The sequence below is a fragment of the Manacus candei genome, unplaced genomic scaffold, assembly GCF_025592945.1.
Source record: "Manacus candei isolate 608988 ecotype Guabito, Panama unplaced genomic scaffold, ASM2559294v1 h1tg000019l, whole genome shotgun sequence".
Lineage (NCBI taxonomy): Eukaryota > Metazoa > Chordata > Aves > Passeriformes > Pipridae > Manacus > Manacus candei.
This window is the reverse complement of record NW_026138067.1, coordinates 7,980,623-7,992,812: the sequence shown is the minus strand read 5'-3', so window position 1 is coordinate 7,992,812 and position 12,190 is coordinate 7,980,623. Positions and strand designations below refer to the sequence as shown.

The 12,190-nt window shown below is 42.8% G+C and overlaps 1 protein-coding gene across 1 annotated transcript in view; it reads right to left on the bottom strand.

Moving 5' to 3' along the window:
- EMC2 (ER membrane protein complex subunit 2) overlaps positions 1–5,394 on the bottom strand; it is a 37,585-nt gene extending 32,191 nt beyond the window's left edge. Inside the window, exon 1 of the mRNA XM_051785185.1 lies at positions 5,269–5,394. Coding sequence (XP_051641145.1) covers positions 5,269–5,353 — 85 coding nt within the window. The 5' untranslated portion in view covers positions 5,354–5,394. The remainder of the gene's footprint in view (positions 1–5,268) is intronic.
- Positions 5,395–12,190: the final 6,796 nt, after the last annotated feature.

Genomic DNA, 12,190 nt, shown 5'->3' with positions numbered 1-12,190 from the left:
CCTAAAAATAAATAAGCTGTCTGATTTCCACACACTCATTTACTTGGAAATTATCAATCCCTTCATTCCAGTGTGATTCCAAATGGAATAGTGTCTGAATTATGTATTAACAGAATGCACATTTACCATTCATCACACAAGTACGGCATTTACAGCAACACAAAAACACCTGTAGGACAGTGACTAGAACGTCAGCTGATGACTGAAAAATGAAGTGAAGAAAAAGGTTCTCATTAATGTGAATCTATTGAAAGACTTCTTGGTTTAGAAATACTGAATTTTATGTAAAAGGTAGAAGAAAGAAAACACTAAAAACTACAGTAAAACTTACACAAGGCTTTTTACAATGTTGTCAAACAATGAATTTTTTACTAAGAAAGGTATCCAAAGACTCAGACAATAACTTAAGTTTGGAGACATCTAATACAAGGCTGGGCAGGAGCAATCAGGGATTTTAGGGGGAAAAAAAAGTATGGTAGAGAAATGTCTAGTTTTAATTATGACTTCTGTCACATATATAGGCAGATGGTGAGCAATTGATACATTGGGTTTTCCTAAATTGGCAATCTTTGCACATATTAATCAAAACCTTACAAGTTCAAAGGAGCAGATGCACTTGTCACAATGTTTGCTGTTTCCTAAAAGCCCATAAGCAGTCTACTGCAAGCCAAGAGATACAACCTGGGTTTTATTTTTGTGTCTCTTAAGGTGTCAGTTCATTTGGCCTGAGCAACCAGATATGAAGTAATCCTCCTATAAATACTTATACTTTCCTTGATGAGTTGGATCATAGTTTTCAAGTCCTTGACACCTAAAAGCACTCAATGAAATGAATGAAATTACCACTGTTGGCAGAGACATCCCTTGCAAACTCCAAAATGTCACCTTGACATACAGCTGCTACCACAGTCGCTCAGGGACCCCACGGCCATTATATTTCCAGAGCTCATTTGTATATTGTTCCTCTGTTACAGCCACCAGATCTCCTACCACAGCTCACCTCTGTCCACTCGCACACGGCAGGTGCAGGCAGAGGCACAGTCGGCTCAGTGGGACGCTGAGGATGCTGCCACTAACCCTGACAACTCAGCTGTCAATGGGGCCTCAACTACAGCAAAAAACCCCAGCAACTCACCTATGTCTGCTGTAACCCCATAAATTCATATACAAAACCCAGAGCAAACTAATCTGTCCCTTTGATTACAACTCTAAATTAGGAATAGCTAAAAAAAAGCAAAGACAGCACAGAACAGAACAACAACCTCAACAACACTTAACTGCACACAGATTATGATGAAGATAAAATGATTTCCTACTCTTTCCAAACAAACAAAATATGAATTGAGTTCCTAAGTCACAGGAAGGAAACAATTTTGTCATCTAAAGTGGACTCTAATGACTAGGGACGTTAAAAATAGAAGGGTGGAAGTTTTTAAATTTGTTAGGAACTTTCTCTTTTCATATATAACATGTTCCCAGATATATGCATCTGAAAGAAAATGGCCTCACATATATGCTATTTTAAGAAGAACTCCTTGGAAAAAGTATCTCACATGAAAATGTAATGAAAATTCTTAAAGTGCCTCTATTTAAATAGTGCAATTTTTAATACAGAAAACAGCAATACTAATTTAACAATACAGAGAACTTAAGCAACAGGCATAATGATCTAATAAAAATCTTAAAAAAATACTCTTTTCACTTGTTTTCAATTTATATAAAGAGAAATCTAGTTTTGAGAATATGCCATTCCTTTCTCATTTTGGTTTTGATATCCAGGGAAGAGAATTATTGACTGAGAGCTGCTGTGACAGCACTCAAAGATCTCCACAAAGCTCAGCCATCACTAGCTGAAAGTCACTGCTTCATTTTAGCAGGGTTTGAGATGTTAATGCCACGATGCTTCTCCGCAAGGTAAAGAAAACTTAGTTTATTCTGCCCAATTCTGACAATATGTCAGATGCATTTTCTGTGAAAGCCAATTGTTATTTTAGTAGTTCTTTACTATCATGACTGGTGCTTGTTTGCAGATCACTCTAATTCTATGCACAGAGACTAACTTGTGTGCTCCAAAACCTGCTCCTAAAATGAAGTTACACAGGTGTTTGCTTTCTTTTAACATTTCCATTCATGGTACAAACTCATCCTCAACGTACCACTGACAATATGATAAATATTTACTCTATGAAGTTCTATGCAGCTCAAGAAACTCCTGGTAAGAGGCTGCACATCATCAGTTGCCATCTGATGTGCTAATCTACTACATCATGCTCCTGTGCCAGACCTGCAGTTCTTGGCTCCCTGTCACTCCACATAGTTTCTTTAATACTATGGAAGGAAGCAGGAAGTATGCCATTTTCCATAGGATAATTAGCAAGAGTGACCACAGAAAAGGAGCACATATCATCTTTGTCTCAAGTAAATAAGCTGTAAAATATATGACACATAACCATATATAAGCTTCTCTTTTAATATCATAGCATCCTGAATCCATATTTGGATCATCTAAGTCCATCAAGACCCTAAAGTTAACTGAGAGGTTTTCCTGCTCCACAGATTTCCAAATACACTTTAAAGCTTGAGACACAGCAACAAAGTAAAGAAAGAAAAAATAAAGACAATAGCTCCAACAGTGGAAAACACAGTTATTTTCAGCTATCTTTCCTAATCCCCCATACAACATATTTACCTAACAACATTTAATCATGGTTGAACTCCAACCTCTGTCTCAAAGAACCTGCGTAAAAGCCAAAGCAAGGTACAAACTATTTCATTTGTCTCATGTTATTCTACTTCCCAAACCTTGAATCACACATTCATCTTAGAGCAGTATGTAAGTATAAAACATCTTGTTTAGAAAGGCCTGAGTATATATAACAGACATTTTTTAAGATAAATATCAGCCATACACCTGGTTTCACAGAAATTAAGCATTCTAGAAAGATTCAAAATGAGCTACATTAAATTCCTAGAACTGTGTTTAAGTTTTTTGCTAGGGACTAGGTCACAACAGTGCTGGGATCACCCCACCCATGAAAAGCCACATTGCACCAGGGATCTGTTAAAGCTCACAGAGAGAAAAGACAAAAAACTTCTTCTTTAAGAAGAGTCTTTCCATTACCTGTTGCAGGACTCCACTTTACTTTTCATCTCTTAAAACAGAGATTAAAAAACCCAGAATTTTTCAGATGTGTGCTTTTAAAGTGGAGACAGCCCCTTGTACTAACACAGATCTTCCCCTACACACCAGCCCTTCCATTTAGACAGAAGAAGATACCAACTGAGAAGCTGATATGATAAAACTCATCAGCTGGTCCTCCAAAATTCCTCATTCTACACACCCATATGCAAAACTATACACACAATGCCACAAATGTCAATCAGAACTCTCGGAAATAGAACATGGAGGTTATTTCTAAGAGTAGGACTCTAATCTCAGCATAAAGTAGCCAAGTCCAAAAGCAGCAACCTTGAGCATTCTACACCTGGCCTCTACATAAGAGGATACACTCCATAATGGTCTCAGCCAAAAAAACTAGATCTAAATGTACAGAGATCTGTCCACAGTGCACATTACCCATCCTGTGAAAAAATCTCATTTCTTTTTTCCATCACTGATACCTGACAACAATAGGAGGAAAAATAAACCCACCTAAATTCCTGGGTTTTTTAACAATGGCTGCTTAAGTAAAATAAAAACTAGAAAAGTTTTTTACACAAGGTTTTTTAGAGCACTGGGTAAGTCTAAGAATAACACCAGCAGTGTTAACAACTTGCAATCTCCCTTCCCAAACAGCAGCCTGCCTGCTCACTATCCAAGCTGAGCTTCACACACCTTTTCACAGGAGATACAGAAGAACAGGCAACCAAGCTTTTCCCAATTAGTCAACGACATCATGGTGATGCAAGCAAATACCAGAGCAACACTACCTATAAACTGACCACCAGACAGACTGGTAAGCAAGTCCACTTCTTCATCCTTATCCATCCAGTTACACTATTATTTTCTTCAGAAACAGCTGATATATTTTCTGAGATTAATGCAATTTGAGCTAAAAACTTAATGTGTCAAACTCCATTTTGTTTTGCTTCAGAGTCCTACAAAAAAAAGTGCAAGAAAGACAGCATAGGCAGTATTTCAATGAACAAGTTACAGGCATCTGCTAAAATACATCCCCTTCAATATTCCTCCTCTTATCTACAAAACCAAACTAAGTAATGATTCATGATCAGGGAATTATTCTATTACTCAATTATTTCTTCACAGATTGGCAGTAAATAAATGAAAACCAATGATCACACAGCTTCTCTCTGCATTATCTTCTCTACTGTATGTGTGTAGCATATGGTACACAGCTAAAGGTTCCCTGTTTATGGTCAAAATTATGGAGAACCATTGATTTATTCCTGATAGGAGACTGCAATGGGCTTGAGTGCTGTCTTGAGCTCACATGTGAACACGTACTGCTTATGAAAGAAGGACCACTGAGAATGTCGAGCAAACCTCAAACAGTATTGATATATGAAAAATAAACCATCATTATGATCAAGCAGACATGAAAGCTACAAAGACCCGAGGGGGCAGGATTTTAAAAAACTTTTGTGTCACTTCAGAGCTTCTTGAGAGTTCCCCCAGAAACGCTTATCATCAAATTTAAAGAAAACATCAAGTTAATTTTCAGTTCACCAAGAGATGAACTATGACACAAACTGCTGACCCAGCCAAGAGGCCATTTTCTCTTGGTGGCGCTGTGTTCTTGAGGGGAGAACGGGCGGCGGGAGGGGCCGCTGCCGGCTCCTGGGGACGGGTGGTCTGAGCCCTGGGGACGGGGGGTCCGAGCCCTGGGGACGGGGGGTCCGAGCCCTGGGGACGGGGGGGTCCGAGCCATGGAGACGGAGAAGTCCGAGCCATGGAGACAGAGGGCTCCGAGCCCGCGGAGCGGAGGCGGCCGGCTGGGGCACTCGGTGGGGAGGCTCGGGGAGGCCGGCGGGGCGCTCCGGGCGAGGTGCGCGTTCACCGCCGGACCTGCGGGCACCCAGGGGCCGAGCACTGTTGGCCGCTCAGGCGGGCCGGCCGCCCACAGCCCGGGAAGGCAGAACCGCCGCCCCTCGCCCCAGCCCCCCGGGCCCGCCTGGGGCCCGCCGGCCCGCCCCGGGCCCGCCGCGCTGCGGGGCTCCAGGAGCGCCGCCTATCCCCGCGCCCCGGGGGCCGGTCGGTGCCGGCACGGCCCCTGCCGCGGGAGCGGAGCGCCGGCTGCGCGGCGTTACCTTCCCAAGTCACGTCGTACATCTCCGACACCTTCGCCATCTTGGCACCGCCCCGTGACGCGCGCGTGACGGGCCCGGCCGTCATTGGCGGGAGGCGGGAGCGGGGCCGGCCCTGAGTCCCCTCTGCGCCCGCCCGCGGCGTCGCGGCCGGGAAGAGCCTCGTCCCGTGGGACCGGAGCCTCCGAAGGGCTGGAGCTGGCGGGGCCGGAGCACCAGGCAGCCGGCGCCTGCCCCGTCGGGGCTCGGGGCTGTGCCGGTCTGTGTTCACTCCGGGGCCCCACCGACGGGGCACCTGCACGATCCCCGGTCCTGTCCCGCCCGCAGGCCGAGGGGCCTTGCCGGGGTTAAAACCTCTGAGCCCAGGCTGAGGGCTGCAGGTTAATTTCCTGTTTTATATTCCACATAACTTGGCCACGTCCAGGTTGTGCACCTGGAAGGCGGCGCGCGAGGAGGCGCCTGGTGTGGTTTGGGTGCGGCGTGAGAAGAGCCCGAGCGTTCCCTGCCCGGGATCCTGGAGGCGCCACGACCCGTCAGGGATGAAACGTCGGGTTCTCTGCAGCTGCCCCAGACCCGCCGTGGGCAGTGAAACACCACATAACAAATTCGTGTCCATGGGGCGGAGGAGCCCTGAGGGGGTCACAGGCAAGAGTGGGGCTGTGGGCCGCCAGCCGTGCCCACCTCTGTGTCCTCTCCGCGATTTATCTTCCGACATCACGGCTTCTGCCGACCACCAGACACAAAGATGGTTTCTTAGTAAATGAGGCTCCCCGTTTCACTGTTGAAATCGGATAAATGTATTCAGCAGATAAATGTGCCTCCACTGAAGATGTTAAAAAATAAGGCGATGGATTTTTAATTTCATGTATGGTCTAGTTGACATGGAGGTGTTTAGTCATGGGTTGGACTTGATCTCAGAGATCTTTTCCAACGTAATTGCTTCTGTGATTCTATAGGCAAAAGGCACTGGATTTTAGAAAATATCACCAGAAACGTAATTGCCTTGACATTTAACTCTGATAAGGTCTCTTATGGGAAATGCTTCAGACTCCATATTCAAAATTAATCCCCTAGCTCCATCAACAAATGAACTCTAGAATCAAGAACGCTGTTTCTGTATTCATTATGTTCCTTCCCCTGACTAGAATAAACTACTAATTCTTAATACTATCTACAGTGTAATTAAATGTCACAATTTTGACAGCTAAAAGGCCTCAACTGGAATTCAAATGGTGATCTAAAAATACTATGTATGCCTAAACTTTCTTTCCTCTAAAGTGGTTTTTGATTTTCTAGGTGACTGAATTGTTTAGGCCTTGTATAGCGCAGCTGTACTTCCAGGTGATTTTAAAATGCCAGTGTCTGTATTATCTGAACATTTCCAAAAACATTTATGTATTTATTCTCATAGTATATGAGTAGGGAACTGCTATTCCTGTTTTACAGGTAAAGGAGTGACTATGGAATGGTTACAGGCTAGATCCATAAAGGATTTAGCACGCACCTGCTCTGCACATTACGGGGTAACACTGAAATAGCTGAGGTAAAATGAAAAATTAACTTGCAGAGTTCAGTGCTGCTGGATTGCTGAGCTAGCTATAATGCCTAATGTGAGACAGACAGAACTTTTAAGCATATAAATCCAAAATTTGATGCTTTTAAAAGCCCTGTCAGCTGTCACCTAGTGCTGAAGGAGCTGAAATTTCAGAAACATGTGTTTGAAGTGTTTGGGAGGAGTTTGAACTTGCTGTTCCCTGGATATCCAGCTTTATACTTCTGCACCTGCCCACAACTTCGTCTCGGCAAGAGATTGGAGACGGTACCCCACAGGGGCTCAGTCTCGTTACTGTTCTCAGAAATTACTCAGATCTCTCTCCTAGCTAGATTTAGGCAATTCCCCAGTTATTCTGGATTCCTTCCCGAGACGTGCAGCCCTCCACCTGCACTGTAAGACGAGACCGGGTCCTGAAGTTATGCACTGTAAGTGTTGCCTCCTGCCTTTCTTGGACATAGTCTCGAACGACTTGCCTAAAATCACATACACTGTGTTCTGCCGAGCTCAAGGCTGACCCTTCCACTGCATACCTCTGCTCTTACTGTGGAGTAGAAAACCATCCACACTCACCAAGAGATGGGAATTATTGTTACAATATCCCCTTATGCCAGATACTGTTATAGTTGGAAACAGAAATGTTTTTGGTATTAAGCTTTTTCTTCTTGGAAACTAAAACTGGTTTTTAAAGCAGTTTCTTATGCCAAGGAGCTTCATCATTTAATTCAAAGTGTTTTGTTAATAAAGCTTAAAATGCTCTAAAAAGGGAAGAGTCATGTGAAATCTCTTTTCTGGATCTGTCATTTTCTGCTCTTGTGCCACTTCTGCAGGAACTAAGTGGAAAGGCAATGATCCCAATCTCACATATTAAGTTGTAAATGCACAGTTTTTTTGAGGGGATTATTTAAAAGTGTAGAAAAGTCATTACCTACTTTTTGTGGGTACCACAGCTAGTTCTACAGATTATCAAATGAAAATGAAAAAAAAATATTTTTGGTGTGCTACTAAAAAAACCTTTCTCTTTTATTATGAAACCAATGAGTCAGTTCAGTAATAATCCCATCAGAATTATGGTTCAGAAAAGTGATACCAGCCAAGGAAAAAAAGCGTAGTAATTTAACTTGCAGTTTACCAGTATAGCAAAACATGGAAGTCTGTGTCCTGTGCATGAGATATGGGGCATATAGAGACATTTGGGCTCATCACCTACTAAATAGGGCCTAGGATCTATTTTAGTTCGGTAATGAGGGTGGTGGTGTTAGTTTACTAATGTATCAGTGGTGGCATCCTTTTAGTAGGTAGGACATAGGAGAAAATAACTCCAGGACAGTCACAGCACAAGGAAGAATGTACATGTGTAGGATCTGTGTATGTTGTGAATGAATAAAGTGACAGTTTATCTTCTGTGTGAATCAATGATTCATTTGCTTGTTAAGATGCACTTTCCCACTGTGCAAGATATGGACAAACTTTCTGTATGGACCATTTAAAGATACTATTCTCTTGTTTAGTGATGCTAAAGATCAGTTACAGAAGTTAAATTAGTGGATGAAAATTACAGGGAATTCAAAAAATTTGAATCATTAATCAATTTAAGGACTTTGCACTTTAATGTAGGTGCCTTTGAGTCTGACCCTACTTGGCATTCATCTGTTAGTGTTAGAACTTCAGATATTTTCTTGGATCAAATTTAAAACTTACCAAAGTGAAAAAAATAGGTAAGAAAATAAATTAATACATGTACTTTAAGGGAATTACTATGACAGGTAATATATAGAGGAGAACATTTTAACATGCTTTAAAGTTTTATCACAGCATCACCACAATAAGAAATGCCAGGTAAAAATTTTGTAAGTCATCTTGAAAAGTTTGAGGCATTTTCATATCATTTTGACCAGCACAAACTATTACATATTGGAACACACATAGCAAAGCAGTATGATTTTCAATTTTTAATTCAGAGTTACTATTTACAGCCAATTTAAAATTAATTCCCTCTTTCTGACTCCTAAGCTAAAGGACAATCCTTAGGCTATAAATCTTCCTGGCTATTGACAACCACAACTGGAGAACATGCCAGAATCACATCATTCAGCATGCCGTGAAAAAAAGGAAAAGAGGAGACACTTTCGGAAAGCTGGGGAAAACAAGAAATATAAATCAACTTGATGAATTGACATTGTTAACAATCCTTAAGCAAGTCAAACAACACTTCCTTTATGGCTTGATACTCTAAACTGTACCCTGAGAGCCTTCTGAGACTGATTTTAAAATGAGCATGAGATGAACAAACACCACAGATCCAAGTTTCTGAGTCCATATGGTAAGGTAGTATATGCTTCAAAGTTCATGTTTACTAGCTGACTAACTGACAAGCTTGACACTGCTGTCCTAAAGACACTTCTCTGTGAGCTTAATTAATAATTTTTGCAGAGGCTTAACTGTACCTGTGGGCATTAAAGAAGTGTAAGAATACAATAATTGTAATATAGTGCAGAGGCTTAAATTTGGTGCTGGAAGCTGCTGTTTCCCATAGCTAAAGTGAACAAATTTGCAGTAAGGACCAGCCTTTGCTGGGGTCAGGAGGGAGGTGAGGATGGGACACGAGGCCAGAGCAGCCTCCACTCCTGCTGGCCTCCTTCCTCTCCCAGTGAACACCAGGAATGGGGCCAGCCCTGCTGGGAGCAGAGTCAGGCCCTGCCACCCCAGTGCTCCATGACAGCTGCGCCAGGTGTGGAGGGAGCAGTCTCTGCACATCACTGGCTGATCTAATGCCACAGTTCTTATCCAATTTCTATCCCATTTCTCAGGCAGATGCTCCACTCTACTTAGCAGGCTTGCAGGGCTCAGCAGTCTCATGCTTGCCATAGCAAGCAGCAATACCCCTCTGAGGGCAGAGCAGAAGAAATAAATGTCTTGCCCAGGTGGCTGCAGGGACAAGACCTTTTCTCTTGCACTAGAAAAGAGGACAAGAGACAGTGGGATTGGAGAAAGCCCCTTGCCTGGGGCAGCAGACATGCCAGCACTCCCAAGCCATCAGTTCTAGGGGAAGCGGATGGGAAGAGCCAGAGGGAGGGCTTGGGGCCGGGGGTCTGCAGCTGAGCAGGTTCCATGGATTTCCTTCAAGGATGGTGGGGTCACGGCAGGCAGCTGTGTGCCTGTGGGCCTGTACTCAGGGAGGGTTGGATGTTCCCTCCTGCACTCACCTCTCCAGCTCCCAGCCCGGTTACTCATCTCCTCATAGCTGCAGTAGTGTGTCATATACATTTGGGGTCTTTTTTGACTGACTTGAAATAAATTGTACTGAAGTTAGGGGAATTACAGCACTCTCCCTGGGCTGAAGTCTGCTCTCGGAATGTTTCTTTAACGCCCTCCTGACATCCTGACCACTTAAAAATCTTCTCATTTCTGAACTACGTGTTTGTCTCACAAAGAATTCTCCTGTGCTTTCCCCCAGTCCTTATTTATTAACTTTGTTCCCTTTCCCAAGTTCTCTCCTTGTGTTCAGCTACATCTCATTATTTTTGTGGTGTTTCTGAGATGACTTTGTCTGGACAACCACTGGACTTGGAGAGAAAACGATCTCTTTGTAGGGCAGTATGTTTTATTCATGGATACAGTGGTTTGTGTTTCTACCATTAAAAAGAAAGATAAACCGTAGTGAACACAGGGACTGGTTATCCTACCTGCCAAGGTAAAATGATGGTGAAGGCTTGATAGCTAATCCATTCTTGCTTCAGCAGATGCAGAAGTGGCTTCCATGCTGTTCCTTGAGCAAGGAATCACTTCATACTGAGGAAAATAACCAGTTTCTGTATACATGTTTCTCAGTTTGGTATTAGAGATGAGAAAATCAAAATACGGGGAGCTCATGTAACTTACCTAAACTCCTAAAGCAAAACAAAGGACTTACTCCCCATTTATGCACAGTCTAACTATCTAAATTGAAATGCCTTATTCCTGGTTTTAACCATCTTGCTATTTGGTATTCACAGACATCAGTTTTACATGGTGCTCACCAACGTACACTGCCAGCTCCTGCTGTGGTTTGGATAAGTTTGTGAGGTGTCAAACTTTAATTTTTCTAGGTATTCCAGGCCTTCTCTTGCCTTGACTTCTTAGAAACTTAGTGGCAGTGTATATTTTGTTATTTGTCATTTAACCCCTCATTTTCCTTACAAACTGTTCAGGGTTACTTGGCCAACTTTTATGAGTTTCCACACTGTCAGCTAGTTGCTGTTTTACCAGGCCAACCAATTGCTCTCATACTCAAATCACTGATTAGAAAAGTAGAGTCTGTGTCCAAAGAATGAGGCATGTGTGGAGGAGCTACAGGGAACACAAGCACTGCAGTAGTAAAGCACGTATTAGCAGCAGCCTCCTGAGCTGCTGCTACCAGAGCCACGAGCACAACAAACATATGAAACAGCTCAACTGGGAATCAAAAGAAATTCATTAGACGGCCAAGAATGACTTGACTATGTACCCTGCTACAAAATCCTGAATTTAGACACTTGGTAGTCCTCTTCACACTAATCTTCTGTTTGTTTTGTCCAGTTCTTCTTCAGCCTGGGACTTCTTTGTGGAGACAGAAACAGACTTGAAGAGCAGTAGTAGAATATGGACACTGCAATAGCAGGTATCCCTCATCAAGTGCAGAGCTGTGCACTCTGACCCTGCTCCATGAGATGGTCTGGGGAGTTTCTCGGCAGATGCTTTTTGTAGCACAGCCTCAGTCGCACCCCGAGCTACCAGGCAGTCTCAATTTCTGTCCTCTTTGCTTGATCTTGGGAGAAAAATTTGAGAGGGAAGGAAGTTTTCTCATGGAAGGATAATGAAAACAGAGGATTCTGAGTTTCCTGGGCTCTCACTAGCTTTGACTTGGGATAGAAACTTTAGTGAATCATTTACACATCTCCCCACATCCTTGGCAATGTGGCTGCCAAATGACAGAAATAGTGTTTTAGAAGCACAAGCCAAGCTCAAAATGCCTCATAATAGTCAAAACTGTGATTCTAATTACCCTGACATTGATACACACTAGAGCTGTTACATAAGATTTAAAAAGAATATACAATACATCATTACAATCTGCATGAGTAAGTGTTAACAGACTGCAGCTTCAGGAAAAAAAAAAGTTAATCAAAACAAGGCTGTGATTTTGCCTGCAAATAATGACTCCTTCCATGGAAACTATTCCTGCTAAAAGTCAGCAGTAGAAGGGTTCCTCTCACTTCACTTTAAATGCATGCAGTCTAGATGTCTATATACAACCTATTGATCTCAGGTTCAATTTATAGTCAGTGGAGCAAATTATGCATTTATGAGGTGCATCTCATCCTATAGAAGGTGTCCAGGGCATAAGCTGAATCA